We start from the raw sequence: 26,729 nt of genomic DNA on the forward strand, positions 1-26,729 counted from the left end.
TATAATTTAATCTCTGGCAAAGAAGGATGGCGGTGGTGCTGGGATTTTGCCTTGACATGCCTAAGTTTCTGTCAAAGTGAAGTAAGGCCCAAAGAAATCACAGACACTGGTTCCAAGCATCATTGATTGAAATCGACGGAGAAAGTTGAAAATTTGTGCTAGACCAGGATTCGAATCGAGGTCTCCTGGTTAGTAGGGAGATGCTCTGACCACTGAGCCAACCGTAGAGAGTGATCATCACAACTGCACGGATTACTGTAGAGCGCCTCCATCAGACCTGGTTTCTCAACTTATCCACGCATCACAAAAAAAGAAATTGTTCAAAAGGCTCTGAACACTATGGGACTTAACATCTGAGGTCATCAGCCTCCTAGAAGTTAGAACTGCTTAAACCTAACTAACCTAAGGACAACACACACTTCCATGCCCGAGGCAGGATTCGAACCTGCGACTGTAGCAGACTGAAGGGCCTAGAACAGCTAGGCCACCGCGGGCGGTACACATTACAGATATAGTGACCCTTGCCTATCATCGTCATTACTCACGGCATTTCGTCGATTCCTGTAAGAGTTCGAACCTGCTGTGCATCTCCACTGAAGAAGTCATAAAATTAATACAAATTATTGAAATGCATATATATAATGTGTGTGTGTGTGTGTGTGTGTGTGTGTTAGTGTTCTTTTGGAGATGTCCAAAAGAACAGATATTACATATATGACGCAAAGCTATCGTCAAAGCTGTGTTTACTTTGGACCCCACAGTAGTTTACTAACAAGGGAACCTCCCCATCGCACCCCCGTCAGATTTAGTTATAAGTTGGCACAGTGGGAAGGCCTTGAAAACCTGAACACAGATCGATCGAGAAAACAGGAAGAAGTTGTGTGGAACTATGAAAAAATAAGCAAAATACACAAACTGAGTAGTCCATGCGCAAGGTAGGCAATATAAAGGAGAGTGTGAGCTCAGGAGCGCCGTGGTCCCCTGGTAAGCGTGAGCAGCTGCGGAACGGGAGGTCTCTATTTCAAGTCTTCCCTCGAGTGAAAAGTTTACTTTCTTTGCTTTCGCAAAGTAATGATCTGTCCGTTCGTTCATCGACGTCTCTGTTCACTGTAATAAGTTTAGTGTTTGCGTTTTGCGACCGCACCGCAACACCGTGCGATTAGTTAACGAAAGGACGTGCCTCTCCAATGGGAACCGAAAACATTTGATGGCAAGGTCATAGGTCAACCGATGCCTCCACAGGAAAACACGTCCGATACATTCTATACGACAGTGGTGACAGCATGTGCGTCACATGACAAAAATATGTTATCGACCCACCTAACTATTACATTTGGCGAATGGGTCAAAAGATTCTTCTACCTTGCCCGATTTAGGTTTTCTTGTGGATGTGATAATCACTCCCAAAATAGTGATGAAAAATCAATCTCTCGCAAAGAAGGATGATGGTGGGTGGTGCTGGGGTTTTGCCTCGACATGCCTAGTTTCTGTTAAAGTGAAGTAAAGCTCAAAAAAATCACAGAGACTGGTTCCAAGCATCATTGATTGAAATCAACGAGGAAAGTTGAAAATTTGTGCTGGACCAGGATTCGGACCGTGGTCTCCTGGTTACTAGGCAGATAAAAAATTAAACTTTTCACTCGAGGGAAGACTTGAACCAAGGACCTCTCGTTCCGCAGCTGGTCACGCTAACCACGGGACCACGGCGTTCTTGGGCTCATGGTATCCTTCATGTTGCCTATCGTACGCACGGACTGCTCAGTTTGCATATTTTGCTTATTTTTTTCATAGTTCCACACAACTTCTTCCTGTTTTCTCGATCGATCTGTGTTCAATTTTTCAAAGTACCAACATATAACTAAATCTGATAGGGGTGCGATGGGGAGGTTCCCTTGTAAGCATGCCCGTATCAGAAGTCGTGATGCGATTGCCTGCCTCTTATCTATGAGTGGAGCTGCCCAGTGAGTTACAGGGTGGCCTACAACTTTTAATGTGGACGCCAGGCTACCCTATAAATCGGTATTTTTCATATTAACAGACGCTTCCTAGTGTATGCCCACGGACCTGTGTATGGGGTGCTCTGGTACTGGACCACTTAGCCACAGACAGTTCCCCCTGTTTCGAAACACATTACAGCCACGCGTGTGACCGTTTGAAATAAAGTCTTCAGAAACGATGGCTAAAATCGGGGAGAATTTGACTGGGACGTTGCTCTAGATCCTACTGCTGTACTGAATAAACAACATGCTGATACGCTGTGGGTGAAGCGACAGGCTGTTCAGATAACCGGAAGTGAGACGAGAATCGTGAATATTTCATGAGTGGGCACGCCGCACATTACAAACATTAGCATTCCCCGCCTGGAGAACTGTTCAAATTCAAATTGGCACACTCACTTTGTCACGGACTCTACGCTAAACTTGCACACAGCCGTTGACGTATATGGTAGGAGACAAGGCTTACACTCCTGCAACGTGTTAGTAACCTTGAAACGCACAGCAACCTTTTTGCTAATTAATGTGCACCTGCTGAGAATTAAGGCCTCCGAATTTTTTATTCTGCTCTCAATATCGGTAGAGGTATTAGTATCATGCATATTACTCGGATGACTTCCCGCTTCGCTAACGTAAGTTGCAATGCTCTGCCGCTCTCAACAAGGGAAGTGTCCGGGCATCTCGGAGTGAACCAAAGCAATGTTGTTCGGACATGGAGGAGATACAGAGAGGAACTGTCGATGAGATGCCTCGCTCAGGCCGCCAAAAGGCTGCTACAGCAGTGCATAACGGCTACCTACGGATTACGACTCGGAGGAACACTGACAGCAACGCCGCCATGTTGAATAATGCTTTTCGTGCAGCCACAGGGCGTCGTGTTACGCATGTAGGCTGCATGATGCGCAACTTCACTCCCGACGTTCATGGCGAGGTCCATCTTTGCAACCACGATACCATGCAGCGCGGTACAGGTGGGCCCAACAGCATGGCCAACGGACCGCTCAGGATTGGCGTAACGTTCTCTTCACCGATGAGAATCGCATATGCCTCAACCAGACAATCGTCGGAGACGTGTTTGGAGGCAACCTGGTCAGTCTGAACGCCTTACACACACAGTCCTGAGTGCAACAAGGTGGTGGTTCCTTGTTGTTTTGGGGTGGCATTATATGGGGCCGACGTACGCCGCGCTGGTGGTCATGGAAGGCGCCGTAACGGCTGCACGATAAGTAAATGCCATCCTCCGACCGATAGTGCAACCATATCGGAAGCATACTGTCGAGGCTTTCGTGTTCATGGACGAGAGGTATAAAATTGCGAAAACAGTATTTCACTGGTATTTATCACTAGCATTCTTCTATATGCACTATGTGATCAAAAGAATGCGGACACCTGGCTGAAAGTGACTTACAAGTTCGTAGCGCCCTCGATCGGTAATTCTGGAATTCAATATGGTGTTGGCCCACACTTAGCCTTGACGACAGCTTCCACTCTCGCAAGCATACGTTCAATCAGGTGCTGGGACGGATCTTGGGGAATAGCAGCCCATTCTTCACGGAGTGCTGCACTGAGGAGAGGAGAGATATTTATGTCGGTCGGTGAGGCCTGGCACGAAGTCAAGTGTTCTGTAGGATTCAGGTCAGGGATGTTATTGTCTTGTAACCACTGCGCCATAGGCCGTGCATTATGAACAGGTGCCCGATCGTATTCAAAGTTGCAATCGGCATACCCGAATTGCTCTACAACTGTAGGAAGCAAGAGGGTGGTCAAAACATCAGTGTAGGCCTGTGCTGTGATAGTGCCAAGCGAAACAACAAGGCGCGCAAGCCCCCTCTATGAAAAACACGACCACACCATAACACCACCGCCTCCAGATTTTACCATTGGCACTACACACGCTGGCAGATGTCGTTCGCCGGTCATTCGCCATGCCCAAACCGTGCCGTCGGACCGTCACATCGTGTACCGTGATTCCTCACTGCACTGTTCAATCGTCCAATGTTTACGCTCCTTACACCAAGCGAGGCATCATTTGGCATTTGGTACCGGTGTGATGTGCGGCTTGCGAGCAGCCACCCGACCATGATATCCAAGTTTTCTCACCTCCCGCCTAACTGTCACAGTACTTGCAGTGGATCCTGATGCAGTTTGGAATTCCTGTGTGATGGTCTGGATACACGTCTGCCTATTACACATTACGACCCTCTTCAACTGTCGGTGGTCTCTGTCGGCCAACAGACGAGGTCGGCCTGTACGATTTTGTGCTGTACGTGTCCCTTCACGTTTCCACTTCACTATCACATCGGAAACAGTGGGCCTATTGATGTTTAGGAGTGTGGAAATCTCACGTACAGACGTACGAGACAGGCGACACCCAATCGCCTAACCACGCTCGAAGTCCGTGAGTTCCGTGAAGCTTCCCATTCTTCTCTCTCACGATGTCTAATGAGTACTGAGGTCGCTGATATGGAGTACCTGGCAGTAGGTGGCAGCACAATGCACCTAATATGAAAAACGTATGGTTTTGGGGGTGTCCGGATACTTTTGATCACATAGTGTAAATGTATCACAGCATTCATCGACTGTAGAAGCGCCTGCATTTTTTCGCTCGAAATAATGAATTGCAGTTTACTTACAGTTCTTGAACGGTACTTGACTGTCTATCTTTATAAACGGCACTTTAGGGGATAACAGTGAGGTTCGTCTTCTTGCCAGATACGAATTTCTCTCTCGTTTTATTTTATTAAGGACATCACGTCTGCACCTTTATTTCAGGGATACTTAGTAATTTTGCGAAATGAACTAGTTCGAAGAAGCCTGGAAATTAGTAACGTTCATCACACTTGCAATTGGGAGCAACCATTCTCGTAGATATCCGATGGCGAGAGTGCATTGACTCTCACCAACTGTACTAAATCTTTCGAATAGCTTTTCTTTCACACTTTTCTTAGTTGCATTTTGGCACACATTTCATACTTCGTGTAAATCTTTCTTCCCTTTATATAGTTCATGCTCAGATTTTTCGCAGGCTTTTCACACGGCTTAAGTTTAAGCATTTTCTCTCTCCTTCGCTTAACCAAATAATTTACAGCTTTTTCTTTTGCGACTAAAAGCTATTACTGTACGTGTTTTCTTTGGGTTTAGTGTTCTATTTTTGTTCTAAATATTTATTAACACAAAAATCATAGTTCGAACTAAAACTCACGAAATCGTCTGAGTTATTTTCTGTTTCTTGTACTGTTTCCACAGTCTCTAGCGCAGTGTCGATATCATTTGAATGAATGTTTAGGGAATTAACTAATATATAACATATATATATAGGTCTTGAGGAGAAGTAGAAGATTTCGATAATACGCGAAGTTGTTCATATTTCGTCTTTTCAAGGTTCAAAACATTAACTGGACGCTCGGGGACGGCCCGGCGACTTGCCTTTCCACAAACAACCGGTTTCTCGGAACTGTTCATGCCATCGTCTAATGCTCTGAGCTGTAGGAGGATCCACACCACTTTTTTTTGGTCATCAGTCTACTGACTGGTTTGATGCGGCCCGCCACGAATTCCTTTCCTGTTCTAACCTCTTCATCTCAGAGTAGCACTTGCAACCTATGTCCTCAATTATTTGCTTGACGTATTCCAATCTCTGTCTTCCTCTACAGTTTTTGCCCTCTGCAGCTCGCTCTAGTACCATGAAAGTCATTCCATCATGTCTTAGCAGATGTCCTACCATCCTGTCCCTTCTCCTTATCAGTGTTTTCCACATATTCCTTTCCTCTCCGATTCTGCGTAGAACCTCCTCATTCCTTACCTTATCAGTCCACCTAATTTTCAACATTCGTCTATAGCACCACATCTCAAATGCTTCGATTCCCTTCTGTTCCGGTTTTCCCACAGTCCATGTTTCACTAACATACAATGCTGTACTCCAGACGTACATCCTCAGAAATTTCTTCCTCAAATTAAGGCCCATATTTGATATTAGTAGACTGCTCTTGGCCAGAAATGCCTTTTTTCGCCATAGCGAGTCTGCTTTTTATGTCCTCCTTGCTCCGTCCGTCATTGGTCATTTTACTGCCTAGGTAGCAGAATTCCTTAACTTCATTGACTTCGTGACCATCATACCTGGTACGAAAGTCATGCTGAACAGTCATTACTCACCCGCACTGCGCAAAACGTAGAACGCAAGACGCTTTCTGTTGTCCCGACACCATTTTTACTAGAACTGAAGTGGGCGCACACTGCTGCTACCAAGCGGGAAACATTTAAAACTCGAGAGTTTGCTCTTTCCAGTAGTACGTTGTTCACGCACATATCCCAAATAACATAAGGTATGGTCTTTTTTTAAAATCAGACGAATCTTTTGGACACACCCTGTAGTTCGGGAACCTTGTCGTAGCTGGGACACCCGCTGTTAACGGATATGGTGTGCATGCGCCTAGGAACAGCTCGATAATCTGTATACAGAAAGAGCTTTTCCAATCGTAATCTCTTTGCACGCTGCTTCATCACAGCACTTACTGCAGAACTGGTTCTGCTCATCGTGTGATACCAGGACGTGATTTGATTCCGTAGCCTTCATCTGAGAGAGCGTGTCGAGCATGTCTGAACCTGCAGCTTCAGAAAATCGGTTTTCCGTATCAGAATGCAAATTTTACTCGTCGAACAGAGATTGGCGGCTGAGTCGGGTTTCGAATCGAGGACGTGATGCAACTCATCTCACGTTCCTCTTCCTCACGGTGCAACGACCAGGGCGCTTCATACGTCACTCGAATGGAATCGTCCACCTCTACGAATAATCTTACCGACGACCCAATATCTCAGCACGACGAAGTAGCCTACATGATTTTTTTCAGTAGAAACTGGACTTCAGCTAATCTTAGCCACAAACTTGCAAACGCACAGAAGGGACATAATTCGGGACACGCAAAGCATGCCAGATTTATACCAGAACAGTGTACGTTACTAGGAAAAATTACACTACTGGCCATTGAAATTGGTACACCAAGGAAAAATGCAGATGATAAACACATATTCATTGGACAAATATAATATACTAGAACTGACATGTGATTACATTTTCACGTAATTTGGGTGCATAGATCCTGAGGAATCAGTACCCAGAACAACCACCTCTGGCCGTAATAACGGCCTTGATACGCCTGGGCATTGAGTCAAACAGAGCTAGGATGGCGTGTACAGGTACAGCTGCCCATGCAGCTTCAACACGATACCACAGTTCATCGAAAGTAGTGACTGGCGTATTGTGACGAGCCAGTTGCTCGGCCACCATTGACCAGACGTTTTCAGTTGGTGAGAGATCTGCAGAATGTGCTGGCCAGGGCAGCAGTCGAACATTTTCTGTATCCAGAAAGGCCCGTACAGGACCTGCAACATACGGTCGTGCATTATCCTGCTGAAATGTTGCGTTTCGCAGGAATCGAATGAAGGGTAGAGCCACGGGTCGTAGCACATCTGAAATGTAACGTCCACCGTTCAAAGTGCCGTCAATGCGAACAAGAGGTGACCGAGACGTGTAACCAACGCCAACCTACACTATCACGCTGGGTGATACGACAGTATGGCGATGACGAATACGCGCTTCCAATGTGAGTTCACCGCGATGTCGCCAAACACGGATGCGAGGATCATGATGCTGTAAACAGAAACTGGATTCATCCGAAAAAATGACGTTTTGCCATTCGTGCACCCAGATTCGTCGTTGAGTACACGATCGCGGGCGCTCCTGTCTGTGATGGAGCGTCAAGAGTAACCGCATTCGTGGCCTCCGAGCTGATAGTCCATGCTGCTGCAAACGTCGTCGAACTGTTCGTGCAGATGGTTGTTGTCTTGCAAACTTCCCTGTCCGTTAACTCAGGGACCGACACGTGGCTGCACGATCCGTTACAGCCATGAGGATAAGATGCCTGTCACCTCGACTGCTAGTGATACGAGGCAGTTGGGATCCAGCACGGCGTCCCGTATTACCCTTCTGGACCCACCGATCTAACAGTCATTAGATTTCGACCAGTGCGAGCAGCAATGTCGCGATATGACAAACCGCAATCGCGATAGGCTACAATCTGACCATTATCAAAGTCAGAAACGTGATGATACGCTTTTGTCCTCCTTATACGAGGCATCAGAACAACGTTTCACTGTGTGTATGAGAAATCGGTTGGAAACTTTCTTCGTGTCAGCACGTTGTAGCTGTCGCCACCAACCTTGTGTGAATACTCAGAAAAGCTAATCATTTGCGTGTCACAGCATCTTCTTCCTGTCTGTGAAGTTTCGCGTCTGTAGCACGTCATCTTCGTGATGTAGCAATTTTTTGCCGTGTGCAGCTGGAGTCAGATACTGATTATTAGGTCTCTCGTGCGACACCCAGTGCAGACTGAAAGCGTCGGTTTGCTTCCGGTTAAAACAAAAAAATTTTAGCGGTATTTTACGTGCCTATTCGATAAAGGCGTCCCGAATTAGTCTGTTCCGATATTCATTTTATCGGCGTGCATTAACAGCGGCAATAAAACACGATGAATAACAAATAGTACTCCAACAGCGGCTGAGCAGCGCTGCTGCATAGTGGTAGCATCCGCGCGGGCCAGGGTGGTGCTGTCGTTGCTAGAGTATTGTTTATTATTCTTCGTGTTTTACTGACCTGTCAGTACGTATCGATGAAATGAATATCGGAATAGACTAATTTGGGACTGCTCCATCGAATGAGCACGTAGAATTCCGCTTAATGGTTCTTTTTTTTTTGTTTTGTTTTAACCGGAAACAAACCGACTCTTTCCATCGAGACTGGACGTCACAGGAAATACGCGATGAGTATTATTTCTTTGGTCTGACAAAAAAGAAACTCCAAATATCTTCCGAAACACCAGAGAAAATTCTCCTGGCAACTCTTTGGAGGGACACCCTGTATACATGAGATCTGAGGTTCTCCTGGCGTATAAAATTTTCAAACAACTTACAGGAATTCAGCCAGGTAATATCAACATCGACCGCCGATATTTCGGAGGGAGCACACCCCGCCGTTTTCAAGGCACAAGCTGCAACACAGGCGATGTACAGTCAAATTTAAAACCTCAGTTTTGGGACTAATGCAGGAAAGATAACACACGCACACACACTGAACACAAGTGCCACCAAAGATAACCAAAGTCAGTGATATAGATAGTGAGACTACTAAATAGCAGGTGAGGCAACACTGACTCTGTCCCTCAGTTTTCTGACAAGGCAGAGAGCAGGATTCCAAGCAGAGATTAAACAAAAACCTCCATCCCTGACTACAAGGTTGCTCGCTAATTTAATCTCAACTGCCTTCTTAATAACACAGTCGCGATAGCTGGACGTCCATGCCAATATATCGGTGTTGTTGAATAACAACCGATTAAATACTGCACCAATGCAAAAATCGGACTACGCTACACTTCAGTCTGTTACCACCGGCTACATTTAATATTCACATTCGTTGGTTTTGTAGGCTCGCAACCACATTATCACCTTTCAGCCTAACCTTGACCTCTGTTTAAGCGTCCGCAGCTCGTGAGCTCACTGTCGCGTTCTCGCTTCCCGAGGAAGGGGTCCCGCGTTGGAGTCCGGCGGGGTCCGGTATTTTCACCTGCCTCGAGATGACTGGGTGTTTCTGTTGTCCTCATCATTTCATCATCAGTCATGAAAGTGGCGAGATTGAAGCGAGCAAAGGTTGGGAATTTCTACAGGCGCTGAAAACTGCGCAGTTGAGCCCCAAAAACCCATCATCATCAACATCATCACCACCATCGGACTACGCTACGGCTCAATCTGTCACTTAAGACTCCACAGAGGGTTCATTGAACCACCATCACAATAATTCTCTATGGTCCCGGCGGAGGCTCGAGTCCTGTGTGTGTGTGTGTGTGTGTGTGTGTGTGTGTGTGTTTGTCCTTAGGATAATTTAGGTTAAGTAGTGAGTAAGCTTAGGGACTGATGGCCTTAGCAGTTAAGTCCCATAAGATTTGACACACATTAATTACAAAAACAACTCTCTATTATTCCACTCTCGTACAGCGCACGGAAAAACGAACATCTGTATCTTTCCGTGCGAGCAACATCTGTATCTTTCCGTGCGAGCTCCGATTTCCTTTGTTTTATTACGATGATACTTTCTCCATATGTAGGTAAGTGTCAACAAAATACTTTCGTATTTCGAGGAGAAATTTGGTGACTGGAATTTCGTGAGACGACCCCTCCACAGCGAAAAAATTCCTTTGTTTTAATGATGTCCACCCTAACTCCTATATAATGTCAGTGACACACTCTCTCCTGTTTCTCGATAGTAACAAACATGCTGCTCTCCGTTGAACATCCTCGATGTACTCCATTAACCCTATATGGTTGGTAGATCTGGGGGCATGGACCAACCAGCGAGTCATCAGTCCCATCTGATTGGGGAAGGACAGGAAGTCAAGTCGGCCGTGCCCTTACAATGGAACCATCCCAGCATTTGCCTGAAGTGATTTAGGAAAATCAGGCAAAACCTAAATCAGGATGGCCAGACGCAGGTTTGAAGCGTCGTCCTCGCGAATGAGAGTCCAGTGCGCTAAAAACTGTGCCACCTCACATGGTCTTCACCTTATATGGCAAGGATCCCACACCAAGCAGCAGCACGCCAATAGACGACAGACAAACGTAATGTAGGCAGTCTCTTTAGTAGATCTGTTGCATCTTTTAAGTGTTCTGCCAATAAATCACTCTCTTTGGCTCGCCTTCCTGACAACATTTCTGTGTGTTCTTTCCAGTTTAAGTTGTTCTTAATTGTAGTCCCTAGGCATTTAGTTGAATTTACAGTCTTTAGATCTCATTGATCAGTTGTGTAACTGAAGTTTAACGGATTCCCTTTAGCAGTCATGTGGATGACCCCACAGTTTTACCGGGCCAGGTGGCGCAGTGGTTAGCACACTGGACTCACATTCGGGAGGATGACGGTTCAAACCTGCGTGTGGCCATCCTGATTTAGGTGATCTCTCTAAAGTGCTTCAGGCAAATGCTGGGATGGTTCCTTTGAAAGGGCACAGCCGACGGCCTCGCCCATCCTTCCCTAATCTGATGGGACCGATGGCCTCACTGTTTGATCCCTTCCCCTATTTCAAGCAACCAACGTCAGACTTTCCATTATTTAGGGTCAACTGCCAATTTTTGTACAGTACAGATATCTTGTCTAAATCGTTTTGAAATTGGTTTTTGATTTTCTGATAACTTTACTACGCGATAAACGACAGCATGATCTATAAAGAACCTAAAACAGCTGTTCAGATTTTGTCCTAGATCGTTTACAGGCCTTTAATATTACCTTGGGTCTTATAATATTGCCACGGGGAACGCCAGAAGTAACTTACGAATTTCTTGATGACTGTCCATCAGTTACTACGAACAGTGACCACTCTGAAAGAAAATCACGAATCCAGTCTCGTAACTGGCACGATATCCCATAAGCCCGCAATTTGACTGCATGCCGCTTGCGCGGTACGGCGTCAGAAGCTTTCTAGAAACTAGAGCCGAATGCATGTTGTAACGAACTCATTTTAGCGACTCATTCTGTGTTATATTCTCCACTGAGGCACAGACTGATTTTTCCCTGATGTGTTTCAGCCGACGCCCACAGGGAGCCTGGCGGCGCTGGTGTCGGTGCTGCCGTCAGCCAATGGCGGCCCGGACGGTGATTCCCCTGCGAGCCTCACCCGGGACAAGCGCTCACCCTACCACATCATCAAAGGTAGACGGCGCCACGCCTCGCTTCACGTTAAGCTGCGCGCTTACATTTTGCACGTCGCTCATTCGCCGCTGCAGGCTTCACCACTCATATTTCCCCCCTCTGTTCCACTCACGGATCATACGAGGGAAAAACGACTGTCTGAACGCCTCAGTACGAGCTCTAATTTGCCTTATCTTTGCATGGTGATCATTGCGCAATTTGAAAGTTGGTGGTAATAAAATTGGGTGATCAGAAAGTCAGTATAAATTGGAAAACTGAATAAATCACGGAATAATGTAGAGAGGTACAAATTGACACACATGCTTGGAATGACATGGGGTTTTATTACAACCAAAAAAAAAATACAGAAGTTCAAAAAATTTCCGACAGATGGCGCTTCTTCTGATCAGAACAGCAATAATTAGCATAACAAAGTAAGACAAAGTAAAGATGATGTTCGTTACAGGAAATGCTCAATATATCCACCATCATTTCTCAACAATAGCTGTAGTTGAGGAACAATGCTGTGAACAGCACTGTAAAGCATGTCGGGAGTTACGGTAAGCCATTGGCGTCGGATGTTGTCTTTCAGTATCCCTAAAGAAGTCTGTCGATCACGATACACTTGCGACTTCAGGTAACCCCAAAGCCAATAATCACACGGACTGAGGTCTGGGAGGCCAAGGATGACGAAAGTGGCGGCTAAGCACACGATCATCACCAAAAGACGCGCGCAAGAGATCTTTCATGCGTCTAGCAATATAGGGTGGAGCGCCATCCTCCATAAAAATCGTACGTTCCAGCAGGTGTTTATCAGCCAAGCTGGGGATGATGCGATTCTGTAACATTTGGGCGTTCCTCTCACCCATCACGGTAGCAGTTACAAAACCAAAATCACGCATTTCCTCGAAGAAAAAAGGCCCGATAACGGTAGATGTGGTAAATCCAACACATACCGTGACTTTCTCGTCGTGCAGTGGAGTTTCCACGACAGTTCTAGGATTTTCGGCAGCACAAGTTCTGCAGTTGTGGGCGTTGACAGGTCCTCGGAGAGTGAAATGAGCTTCATCGGTCCTCAACACGTTACTCAACCAATCGTCATCTTCCGCCATCTTTTGAAATGCCCTCATTGCAAATTCCCTCCGCTTCACTAAATGGCCAGGTAACAGTTGACGATGCCGATGGATTTTGTACGGTTAGCATCGGAGGGTACGCCTCAGTGCCAACCAAACAGTAGTGTATGGAATGCCGGTTCGACGTGCGACTGCACGAGCGCTGACTTCACCGTGCATAGACGAACCCTCTGCAGTCTCCATTTCTTCCTGAACTGTCTCAGAAGCATTACCCCTTGTGCTGGGTCGGCCACTACGGGGTCTATCGTCTAAACAACCCGTGGCTTCAGAACTTCGAAATCATTCTCGCCACAGCTGCATCTGTCAACGAACCTTTACCCGTTCGAATCCCCTTCCTATGCCTATAGGATCGTAACGCTGAACTAACACATTTCCCATTCTGATCATACAGCTTCACCAAAAGCGCCTTTTCAGATAACGTCAACATGCTGCGACTGCTGGCGTATCTGATTCTCTCTCTCATTACAGCTCGTTTTATACACGATTGTCATGGGCAGTCACTGACGTTTTGCTGTCCAGCGCCATCTGTCGGACATTTTATGAACTTTGTTTCCTTTTTGGTTCTAATAAAACCCCATGTCATTCCAAGCATATGTGTCAATTTTTACCCCTCTATCTACATTATTCCGTGTTTTATTAAGTTTTCAAATTTATACTGACTTTTTGATCACCTAGTATATGCTCTACATCCTCGGTGCATATCAGTTTTGGGAATTTAGTGAGCAGCCCCTTCCGTTTAGTGCGATGTCTATCTGCACGTGTGTTCCACTTCAAACGTTCTATGAGATTTGTAACGCCCTCGCGATGGTTAAATGTACCAGTCACGAACCTTCCCACTCTTCTGTGGACCTTCTCAATCTCTTGAATCAGAGCCAACTGGTAAGGGTCCCATACAGACGAACAATACTCTAAGACTGGACGAACTAGCGTATTGTAAGTTATTTCCTTTGTTGAAGGACTGCATCGCTTCAGCATTCTACCAATAAGCCGCTATCTACAGTTAGCTTTACCCGTTACTTGTGTAAACTGATCATGCCATTTGAGATCATTTCGAATAGTCACACCGACGAACTTGACGGATGTTACCGCTTCCGAAGACTGAGCATTTATTTTGTACTCGTACATTAATGGGGATTTTCGCCTTGTTATACGCAGTAGGTTACACTTACTAATATTGAGAGATAACTGCCAGTCATTATACCATGCATTTATTTCCTGCAAATCCTCATTGATTTGTTCACAACTTTCGTGTGATACTACTTTTCTGTAGACTACAGCATCATCGGCAAATAGTCTAATGCCGCCGTAAATACCATCAACCAGATCGTTTATGCCCACACAGAAGCATACCGACAATCCTTCTTTCCACGTACAATACGAGACTGGAATAGAAGGGAGAACCGATAGAGGTACTCAGGGTACCCTCCGCCACACACCGTCAGGTGGCTTGCGGAGTATGGATGTAGATGTAGATGTAGAATCGTAAAAAACAGCGAACCTATTATGCTGCCCTGGGGCACACCTGAAGTTACGCTTGTTTCTGTTGAAGTCACCCCTTTCAGGACGACATACTGCTCCTCGTCTGTTACAAAACTTTCTATCTAACCGCAAATGTCATCGGATAGACCGTAAGCGCTCACTTTGTGGAGAAAGCGACAGTGCGGAACTGAGTCGAACGTTCCAAATATGGCATCAACCTTGGAGCCGGTATCTAGAGCCTGTTGTACATCGTGCACAAAGAGGGACAGCTGTGTCTCGCATGACCGGTGTTTCCTAAAACTGTACTGGTTTCCAGTCTCAAAACAGTGTAGAAAGAAAACCAGTGCTCAGGGTGAAATGAAAATTGAAGAGCATATTACTGACGAACGGCGAAACGACTCCCAAGTTCAGCACTCTACAGTTCTGGCACTATTAATTATGTAAGCCCATCCACCAAGGTCATACCACATGGGACGGCAAAATTCGGTTTTTAACTTTTAAAAAGGGAAATGGATAGGTTAAAGTTAGATATAGTGGGAATTAGTGAAGTTCGGTGGCAGGAGGAACAAGACTTTTGGTCAGGTGACTACAGGGCTATAAACACAAACTCAAATAGGGGTAATGCAGGAGTAGGTTTAATAATGAGTAGGAAAATAGGAATGCGGGTAAGCTACTACAAACAGCATAGTGAACGCATTATTGTGACCAAGATAGATACGAATCCCACACCTACTACAAAAAAATGGCTCTGAGCACTATGGGACTCAACTGCTGTGGTCATCAGTCCCCTAGAACTTAGAACTACTTAAACCTAACTAACCTAAGGACACCACACACATCCATGCCCGAGGCAGGATTCGAACCTGCGACCGTAGCAATCGCACGGTTCCGGACTGCGCGCCTAGAACCGCGAGACCACCGCGGCCTGCACACCTACTACAGTAGTACAAGTTTATATGCCAACTAGCTCTGCAGATGACGAAGAAATTGAAGAAATGTATGATCAAATAAAAGAAATTATTCAGATAGTGAAGGGTGACGAAAATTTAATAGTCATGGGTGACTGGAATTCGAGTGTAGGAAAAGGGAGAGAAGGAAACATAGTAGGTGGATATGGATTGGGGCTAAGAAATGAAGCCGCCTGGTAGAATTTTGCACAGAGCACAACTTAATCATAGCTAACACTTGGTTTAAGAATCATGAAAGAAGGTTGAATACACGGAAGAACCCTGGAGATACTAAAAGGTATCAGATAGATTATATAATGGTAAGACAGAGATTTAGGAACCAGGTAACTGTAAGACATTTCCATGGGCAAATGTGGACTCTGACCACAATCTATTGGTTATGACCTGTAGATTAAAACTGAAGAAACTGCAAAAAGGTGGGAATTTAAGGAGATGGGACCTGGATAAACTGAAAGAACCAGAGGTTGTACAGAGTTTCAGGGAGAGCATAAGGGAACAATTGACAGGAATGGGGGAAAGAAATACAGTAGAAGAAGAATGGGTAGCTTTTAGGGATGACGTAATGAAGGCAGCAGAGGATCAAGTAGGTAAAAAGACGAGGGCTAGTAGCAATCCTTGGGTAACAGAAGAAATATTGAATTTAATTGATGAAAAGAGAAAATATAAAAATGCAATAAATGAAGCAGGCAAAAAGGAATACAAACTTCTCAAAAATGAGATGGACAGGAAGTGCAAAATGGCTAAGCAGGGATGGCTAGACGACAAATGTAAGGATGTAGAGGCTTATCTCACTAGGGGTAAGATAGATTCTACCTACAGGAAAATCGAGGAGACCTTTGGAGATAAGAGAACCACTTGTATGAACATAAAGAGCTCAGATGGAAACCCAGTTCTAAGCAAAGAAGGGAAATCAGAAAGGTGGAAGGAGTATATAGAGGGTCTATACAAGGGCGAAGTACTTGATGACAATATTATGGAAATGGAAGAGGATGTAGATGAAAATGAAATGGGAGATACGATACTGCGTGCAAAGTTTGACAGAGTACTGAAAGACCTGAGTAGAAACAAGGCCCCCGGAGTAGACAACATTCCATTGGAACTACTGACGGCCTTGGGAGAGCCAGTCCTGACAAAACTCTACCATCTGGTGAGCAAGATGTATAAAACAGGCGAAATACCCTCAGACTGCAAGAAGAATATAATAATTCCAACCCCAAAGAAAGCAGATGTTGACAGATGTGAAAATTACCGAACAATCAGTTTAATAAGCCACAGCTGCAAAATACTAACACGAATTGTTTACAGACGAATGGAAAAACCAGTAGAAGCCGACCTCGGGGAAGACCAGTTTGGATTTCGTAGAAATACTGGAACACGTGAGGCAATACTGACCTTACGACTTATCTTAGAAGAAAGAGTAAGGAAAGGCAAACCTACGTTTCTAGCATTTGTAGACTTAGAGAAAGCTTTTGACAATGTTGATTGGAAGACTCTCTTTCAAATTCTGAAGGTGGAAGGGGTAAAATACAGGGAGCGAAAGGCTATTTATTTATTTATTTATTTATTTATGCATTTATTTTACCTGGAAAGATTAGGGCCTTCAGGCCCTCTCTTACACCTAACCAGGCATACTCAGATTGAACGAGTTACGGTTTCTACAGAACATTAAGGACATATAACGTATTATACAGTATTGATGTTAAAGAAACAAATAGAGATTAGAACAGTAGTACAATGATGATTATAACAAGCAAAAAATAATTATAACAGTCAAGAATAATAATGATAATAATCAAGAATAATAATGATAATAATAATAATAATAATAATAATAATAATAATAATAATAATAATAGTGATAACTATGTATATGAAAGTAAACATACTTTTCTTTTGTGAATGTCAGTCCTATTGTTAGTTGGGAATTTTCTCGTTATGTTCTTGCAGCTTGTGAGTTATTCTCATCGAGCAGAGACATAAGAAGATAGAATGGGGTGAAAGAGATATATAAGAGGTAGATAGGTTAGAGGAAGAGAAATAGAATGGTAAAATTCGAAGCTGTGATGGAGAGGAGAAAGAAAGAGATGAGAGGGGCACAACAATGGTGGCTATACTGTCCATAATATGTAAGTTTTGAGTTCCCTCTTGAATGTTGAGTGGTTCTGGATAAGACGCAGATCACAAGGGAGCGCGTTCCATAGTCGTATGGCTGAGATGGAGAATGACACGGAGAAATATTTTGTGTTATGTAAAGGTACAGCCAAGATGCTAGACGTATCCGATCTGGTATTGCGATTGTGGAATGATGATAGGTGTTTAATGTGAGAAGATAAGTATTGGCGGCACCAGTTGCTAAGAAATCAATGAAGTAAGCACATCGAGTGGAGATCGCGTGCCTTATGTGGGCGTCTCCAACCTATCTGGGAGTATGAAGGACTGATATGATCATACAACCGAATATTGCACACGTATCTAACGCAAGCATTCATCACTAGCTCAAGGGATGTAGAATTTTAACTATTTGTGCCGTGTTGAACTACACCACAGTAGTAAAGATTAGGCAAGACAAGGGTTTGGACTAATTTTTGTTTAACATGGGTTGGAAATATTTTTCTAAATTTTTGTTTTGCATGTAGGGAGGAGAACGATTTCCAGCAAGCTGTGACTTTTTGTTCTTCCCAGTTTAGGTGTTCATCGAACATTATTCCAAGGTCTTTTACTGTTTTTTCGTATGGTAGTTCGGTACCATTGAGGAGTATTTGAGGGACTGTTTCGCGAAAGTACCGGCTGATTAACTTTGGATGAGATATAAGTATGACCTGGGATTTCTTAGGGTTTAGTTTCAGACCTAGGTTCTGTGCCCATCGAGAAACAGACCAAAGATTTACGTTCATACTCACTACTGCGTCAGCAATGTTCTTGGGGCTTGCACTTATGTACAGTTGGATGTCGTCAGCATAAAGATGGTTGTTGCAGGAGTGAATCACTGAAGAAATATCATTAATGTACAGTGAGAAGAGTAGTGGACCAAGGATGGAGCCTTGGGGAACTCCAGAGCGCACGTTGTTCCATGATGACTTTTCCGACTCACAAATGACTTCTTGACTTCTGTTTTTGAGGTAGCTGTCGAACCAGTGAATTGCGCTCTTTGAGAAATTCAGCTGTTTCATTTTAACTAGTAATATATCGAAGCAACTGTGTCAAAAGCCTTGCTAAAGTCAAGCAGTGTTAGGATAGTAGCTTCACGTCTGTCCATAGCATGTTTAATGTCATCAGTTACTTTGATTAATGCAGTTGCTGTACTATGGTGCTTTCGAAAGCCTGACTGATATTCGTCATGGATGTTATGAGTTTTGAGGTAATCTGTCAGCTGTTCATGGACGATGTATTCTAGGGCTTCAGATATTGCAGGTAGTATGCTGATCGGCCTGTAGTCACCTGGCGACTTAGGGTTGTCAGTCTTGGGTATAGGTTGAATTAAACTTTGCTTCCACTCACTAGGATATGTACTACTGACAAGAGACAGGTTGAAGATGTCTGTGATAACTGGAATAATAGTGTCTACGACGTTCTTAATCATGCTAATGCTCACTCCATCATTTCCTAGTGCCTCGGAAGAGATTCTCATAATTGCCTTGTGTACTGTGCCGGTAGTGACATGTTTTAGGAAAAACTTGTCTCTCGAGAGATTGATATCTTGGGGCTGGTAATTTGTCGCTGCGTAGCAGTTTACAGCTGTTGAGAAGAAATCGTTTAATTCTTCTGCAGACGCTTGATAAACAGCGTCAAATCTTCGCTGCCCCATACCGAAACTGCGCAGCTTTTTCCACAGTGCAGCAGGTTTTGATATGCCGCATACGACAGAGCGGGCATGTCTGATTTCGGCATTCCTCACGCTTTGCTTGGTTCTGTTTCGTAGTTTCCTATAAGCTTCGTACGCCTCGGTTACGCTTGAAGGCCCTATGTGCAGCATCACGTTTATTCATTAACTGGCGTAATGCAGTGGTGAGCCACGGAGCGGGAGTTCTCTTTACCTTGACAGTGCGTTGAGGAGCATGTTTATCATACAGTGCAATAATTTTGCGACATAATTGGCGAATTTTTCCGTCTAAAGTCGGTTCATTGCTTATATCATGCCAAGAGATGTCTGAGCAATCCTTTTGAAGAGCGTCCTGGTTAACAATTTTTAAGTTTCTGTAGGTTACCAGGTGAGATTTTTCTTTGGTAGTTTGCACTGAGTAATTTAAGAATATCACGTCATGAGCAGAGAGTCCCAGAGCGGATGTCTAATTGGCGCGGATTATTTTATCTGGTCGCTTTGTTTCTATTATACCTATGAGTGTGTGGCTGTGTGGCGTGTGATGAGTTGGGTCCAGCGGTGTTAAACTCATATCATTGGAGTGGAACAGTCGCCTTAGTTTTTCTGCACAGGGAGATTTTAACTGTAAGTCGATGTTAGTGTCGCCCATAATGATTATGTGTTCATACTGCGTCACGAGTGAGGACAGGGCAGACTGAAAGGAGGACATGGCACCGACGTTTGGGGGTTTATAGATTACTCCAATTAGCAGTTTCTGATTTGATGTGTTTATTTGGAAAAACAAGAACTCTACTTCTCCTTCGCCCTTTGCATCCGATGTGCATAGTACAGTAGGTGTCAGATCAGAGCGAACAGAAGCACCCACACCACCCCCGCGTCGTGTTTCACGATCTGCCCTTAGGAGAGAGTAACCAGCAATTCGTATAGCGTCGGAGGAAATGTTTGGTTTCAACCAAGTTTCAGTGACGAGGATAATATGGAACAGCGATTGGCAGAACAGGTCACAGAACTCGTCGAGGTGAGCCGTTAGCGACTGCGCGTTCGCGTGGGCCACAAAGAGCCCGCCGCCGGGACCGGTCCGTCCCATTGTGGCCGCCTGTAGGACCGAGCGCGCTCCGTTTACCTGCTGGCCGGAAGAGGGACAAAAGCTGGATTTCGCGGGGCAAGACATATTTACAGGTGTGTCCAGGGTCGTGACTGACTCAAGCGTCTGTGGACTAAAGGTGAAAAACACGCTGAAAGCATCGAAGAAGGGAGCGAAAAGAAAGATGGAAAGTGGCAGTAGTAGTTACGAAAAAGATAGTAGTAGTAGTAGTGGTAGTGGCGAAGATGGAAATAACAGATATAGAAAGGCGGTTGTAAGGAGATTCCTGTTAATGGAGAATGTTAATTCCCATTTGACTGACAATATGAATACACATGAACACTTGTGATAGAAAAATAAAGAAACAATATTTATGTGAAACAATTGACTGATTTTAAATACAGTACTTATGGTACTTATAGAAATAACGGAGAAATATTTAAGCTAAAAAATGAAAAGAAAGAATAAAAATTAACTTATATTAGACAGATTACAATATGAGACTTTGTGTCTCGCGAGATTTCGCTCAGTCTTTCAGTTCGAACATGTTCGTCACCGTTTTCCTCCCTCCTTCCGTCTTGACTACGATCCTGCCATCCTGGGTCCATACATTTTGAAGGCCGAACTGTGTGATGGCAGCGTTCAAAACTTTTAGTCTTTCACGCGTCAAATCTTCCCTCTGGGTAACCCCACTCTTGGCGAGTTTTCTTTTCTGAGGAAACACTTCAGCTCTTTTCCGGTAAGACACAAATTTAATTATTATGGGCCTGGGTTTCATGGCACCTGGTATCCTGCGCCCAACACGGTGGCTTCTGTCAATATCGGCCACGTCGATCTGCACGCCAAGTTTCTCACGCACGAGGCTAATGGCCAGGTCGTCGGTGTTTTCGCGATCGTTTTCAGCTACCCCGAACAAGCGCAAGCTGTTCCTTCGTTGATACTGCTCAATTTCATCGGTGGCAGCAGACAGTTTAGCTTCTAGGTCGGCGGCTTTTTTCTCTTGTGCAGCCAGGGACTTTCTAAGGGACTGGATTTCGGTGCTGTTGCGCCCGACAGACTCTTTCAGTTTGTCCATGACCGCGGCCGTCACAAAGTCCGTGATGGATTGCACGATTACGCCTAGCGTGTCTTTGCTGTGCAGCGCTGCACTCACCTGGGACCGGACGAGCTCCCCGATGTCGGGAAGCGGGGCCTCACCTGCCGCCGGAGACCGGGCGCCCGCGCTGCCTGCGCCCCTGTAGCCTCGCCTGCTGCCGCTTACTCGTGCCCTTCCCATTTTTCACTCACTTATCACTTATGGTAATCAATGGAGAACAATACACCACGGCAAGTAACACTTGTTTAGTCGGATGCACACGTTGTGGACTGCCGCACTTCTCTGTGACACCTTCAATGAGCGGAAGAACTCGCGAGCCGAAGAAACGCGCGTCACTCAGTGGCCGCCATCTTGAGGTTATAAGAGTCGCGGGACATGAAAGGGAAGCAGTGGTTGGGAAGGGAGTAAGACAGGGTTGTAGCCTCTCCCCGATGTTATTCAATCTGTATATTGAGCAAGCAGTAAAGGAAACAAAAGAAAAATTTGGAGTAGGTATTAAAATCCATGGAGAAGAAATAAAAACTTTGAAGTTCGCCGATGACATTGTAATTCTGTCAGAGACAGCAAAGGACTTGGAAGAGCAGTTGAATGGAATGGACAGTGTCTTGAAAGGATTATATAAGATGAACATTAACAGAAGCAAAACGAGGATAATGGAATGTAGTCAAATTAAATCGGGTGATGCTGAGGGAATTAGATTAGGATATGAGACGCTTAAAGTAGTAAAGGAGTTTTCCTATTTGGGGAGCAAAATAACTGATGATTGTCGAAGTAGAGAGGATATAAAATGTAGACTGGCAATGGCAAGGAAGGCGTTTCTGAAGAAGAGAAATTTGTTAACATCGAGTATTGATTTGTCAGGAAGTCTATTCTGAAAGTATTTGTATGGAGTGTAGCCATGTATGGAAGTGAAACATGAACGATAAATAGTTTGCACAAGAAGAGAAAAGAAGCTTTCGAAATGTGGTGCTACAGAAGAATAGATGGATAGATCACATAACTAATGAAGTATTGAATAGGATTGGGGAGAAGAGAAGTTTGTGGCACAACTTGACCAGAAGAAGGGATCGGTTGGTAGGACATGTTCAGAGGCATCAAGGGATCACCAATTTAGTATTGGAGGGCAGCGTGGAGGGTAAAAACCGTAGAGGGATACCAAGAGATGAATACACAAAGCAGATTCAGGAGGACAGTCTGCAGTATGTACTGGGAGATGAAGAAGCTTGCACAGGATAGAGTAGCAGGGAGAGCTGCATCAAACGAGTCTCAGGACTGAAGACCGCAACAACAACAACAGCAACAACTGTCATGAGGCGAAAAATCCGCATAAAAAGCAAAATGACATCTGTTGATAACTGTCGTGAGACTGGGACAAGATAGGTACAATATGCAGTCCACCGTTTTCTGCTTCAAGTTGAAATCTAGAAACAGCATATTCCACAACAGATCGCAGTGTCTGCTATGTCACGTTCAGAATGCAATGGGCAATGATTGCTTTAGTTCAGCTACGTTCGTAACTGGAACACTGCACACGGAATCTTCCAGATAACCCTACAGTCAGAAGTGACACGTTTGAATATCAGGTGATGTGGATGGCCAGGTGGTAGGGAAATGGCGGCAGGTAATACCAGCAGTTTCTCAAATGCCACTGCAGTAGTAGTTTCCCTGGCTGTGCAATGGACAGAGAAGCTGGATCTTGCACAAAAATGATCCACCCCACACCCGGACACTGTTGACCAGTGCCAAATTCTCCCATAGCGTTCACCAGTGACGGTACTGGTAATAGGACCCATAGTACTCATCTCCTCGAAAAAATACCTCCCTACAATAAACGATCCCTCCTACCCACAACACACACAAGTTACCTTTGTGGAATGAAGACCTGCCACGTGTGTTCGGATTTTCTGTTGCCCACATTATGCAGCTCTGTGTATTGGCACGTCCTTGGAGATGGAAATGGACTTCGTCTGTGCGCAGAATGTTCCGTGGCCATTCACTGTCCACTTCCATGCGACAAAGAAATCTCAGACTGAACATTCGTCTTACTGGCAGGTAAGCACGAAACAACTCCTGAAAGCGGGTGGCTTAGTATGGCTAGCAATGTAGGATGTTTCGTAGTATTTTAAGCACACTAATTGAAGGCAAGTCGAACGTTTTGGCAGTTCCCCGTGCTCTGCACCTTTGCACACCACTGTTCTACTCCTCCTGCAAAGCTGTAGCCACATGTTCGACAGATGGATGATCAAATGCTTTCCTCCTTCTGGGGTATTGTACTTTTAAAAAAAACTGTGTTTTCGACTTTTGTGATCATTTTCTCCAGACTCTTAGCAGACCCTTGAGTGTCGAGAATTTCTGCAGAGCTACTGTGGCACAGTCACCGTTCTGGTGAAAGATCTCTACCAGCAGCCCATAATCCTTCATGTATGTTCATGGAGGACATACTGAGCAGCACTCCTTGCCAGTTGACTGTAATGTTTTCTCTACAGAGCTGGCGGCCGTATCTCGTGCTCTTGAGTACATCCGCTAATCCTCTGGCGAGTCATTTGTCCTCATTGAGCAGCCTGCAAGCTATCGCCCAGTGCTACCGTCGCCACCCTCTGGTAGCGTCCATTCAGGAGTCCACCTATGCCCTGCAACAGTGCCGCCGTTCTGTGGTGTTCCTGTGGACTCCAGGACACGTCGGAATCTCCGGCAACGAACTCGCCGACAGGCTGGCCAAACAGGCGACGCCGAAACCGCTTCTGGAGATAGGCATCTCCGAAGATGACCTGCATTCTGTCTTACACTGCAGGGTTTTCCGGCTTTTGGAGTTGGAATGGCATAACAGCACGCACAACAAACTGCATGTCATTAAGGAGACTGAGTGTGTGGAAGTCTTCCATGAGGACTTCTCGCAAGGGAATCAGTTGTGCTCTGCCGGCTCCGCATTGGCCATACGTCGCTAACGCACTGTTACCTCCTCCGTCGCGAGGACCCACCTCAGTGTCGCTGTGGCCCCCAAATGAGTCGTCCACCTCTTGCTGGACTGCCCACTTTTAGCTGCTCCGCGGCAGACTTTTAACTTTCCCAGCACCCTGCCTTCGGTTTCGGGCGACAATGCTTCCACAGCAGCTTTAGTTTTACGTTTTATCCGTGGCGGTGTGTTTTATACTTGTATGTAGGTTTTAGCGCGCATGTCCTATGTCCCTCCGTGTCCTCCACCCTAGTGCTTTTAGGGTGGATGTTTTAACGTGTTGCAGAGTGGCTGGCTTTCCCTTTTTATTGGTTGGCCAGCCACTCTAATCTGCTTTCATGTTTCACTCTCTTCTGTTTCTAGCGTCTCTCTGTTGTTTTCTTGTCCTCTTTTCTTCCTTTTAGTGTTTTTTGCCTTCCCTTTCTTCTTGTGGCTTTTCCTTTCTTTCCGTTTTGTGTTACACGTTTCGTCCGTTTTATTCTCAGACTTGTGGCACTGTTTTATTAGGAACAAGGGACCGATGACCTCGTAGTTTGGTCCCTTCTCCCGTCTTTAAACAAACCAACCAACCAACCAATCCTTGAAACTTCCTGGCAGATTAAAACTGTGTGCCCAACCGAGACTCGAACTCGGGACCTTTGCCTTTTGCGGGCAAGTGCTCTACCATCTGAGCCACCGAAGCACGACTCACGCCCGGTACTCACAGCTTTACTTCTGCCAGTACCTCGTCTCCTACCTTCCAAACTTTACAGAAGCTCTTCTGCGAACCTTGCAGAACTAGCACTTCTGAAAGAAAGGATATTGCGGAAACATGGCTTAGCCACAGCCTGGGGGATGTTTCCATTCTGGAACCAATCCTTCATGGAGACAGCCATGTTGGGCCTCCGACGAAAACTGAGGAACAACGGCGTGCCGAGCGTCTGTTGTTTGTGCATATTCTGACGCTTACAGCTCCATCTGTTCGTCAAACTTTCTTTAAAATTTTTAATTCCGTGACGTTACGCCCTGTGAAAATAATATGCTCTTCAAATTTGATGACATTCTGAGCAGTGGATCTCTTTCTCCAGCGTTTTCAAACGGTAGCTTTAATTATGGATACCCTGTATGCCCTAAACTTGTGGTCTAGGTTCACTTGCTGAACCAGGTAAGCTATTTCAAATTTAACTGTATTACATTTCCGTACCGAAAGTATATTACGGCAATGTTGGCCGACATAGTAATGTTGTTGACAGTGCTGCAATACGGCTGTAATACATGGCAGTTTTGTGGGATGGGTGGAAAATATTGCTGACGTCACAGATTGTTGCAGATAACTGCCAACACACTATTGAGGAGTTGTTGGTGTCGTCCACCAAGGATGCAGAATGTTTGGTATTGCAGGGCAATATGTGTGACTGACCTTGTGTGTAAATCGTCTAATTTAGTTTTGTTTCCTACTTCCACCATAAACAGCGCTGCACTCAGGTGTCTGGGCGAAAACAATATCTTCACGTTTTTGTCCGAAAGTCTGCACCCCCTATTTCGCGATAATACAAAACGATCTGCCCTTATTTTGAACTTTTTCAGTTTCATCCGTCAGCCCCACCTGATGCGGATCAGCTACTCATTGTTGCGATTTTATTGTGTAGGGCAATGGTAGCCAGCTAGCGGGCATTCCGGCTTCCGTGGTGGGCGGTGCAAGGCAGGCTTTTTAAAAACACTTTCATTAAGTTTTCAAAGGGTATTTCATCGACATCTACGTGATTACTCTGCTATGCACAATAAAGTGCCTAGCGGAGGGTTCAGTGAACCACCTTCAAGCTGTCTCTCTACTGTTCCACTCTCGAACGGCGCGCGGGAGGAAAACGACTTAAATTTTTCTGTGCAAGCCCTGATTTCTCTTGTTTTATCGCGATGATCGTTTCTCCCTATGTAGGTGGGTGCCAACAGAATGATTTCGCAATCGGAGGAGAAAACTGGTGACTGAAATTTCATGAGAATATCCCGTCGCAACGAAAAACGCCTTTGTTTTAATGATTGCCACTCCAATTCACGTATCATGTCTGTGGCACTATCTCCCCTATTTCGCGAAAATACAAAACGAGCCGCCCTTCTTTGTACTTTTTCGATGTCATCCGTCAGTCCCACCTGATGCGGATCCCACACCGCACAGCAATACTCCAGAACAGGACGGACAAGCGTGGTGTAAGCAGTCTCTTTAGTAGACCTGTTGCACCTTCCAAGTGTTCTGCCAATGAATCGCAGTCTTTAGTTTGCTCTACCCACAACATCATCCATGTGATCGTTCCAATTTCACTTATTTGTAAATGTAATCCGTAAGTATTTAGTTCAGTTTACAGCCTCCAGATTTCTGTAACTTACTGGGTAATCGAAATTTAGTGCATTTCTTTCAGTATTCATGTGTATAGCTTCACACTTTTCTTTATTCAGCGCCAATGTTCGCAGCATAAAGATATCTAAATCATTTTGTAATTG

The 26,729-nt window shown here is 45.0% G+C and overlaps 1 protein-coding gene across 1 annotated transcript in view; it reads left to right on the forward strand.

The window, feature by feature from the left end:
• Positions 1-26,729, forward strand: part of LOC126293620 (corticotropin-releasing factor-binding protein) — a 943,223-nt gene that overhangs the window by 656,408 nt on the left and 260,086 nt on the right. The window contains exon 3 of the mRNA XM_049986901.1: positions 11,619-11,742. Coding sequence (XP_049842858.1) covers positions 11,619-11,742 — 124 coding nt within the window. The remainder of the gene's footprint in view (positions 1-11,618; positions 11,743-26,729) is intronic.

The sequence above is a fragment of the Schistocerca gregaria genome, chromosome 10 (assembly GCF_023897955.1).
Source record: "Schistocerca gregaria isolate iqSchGreg1 chromosome 10, iqSchGreg1.2, whole genome shotgun sequence".
In the NCBI taxonomy this organism is placed as follows: domain Eukaryota; kingdom Metazoa; phylum Arthropoda; class Insecta; order Orthoptera; family Acrididae; genus Schistocerca; species Schistocerca gregaria.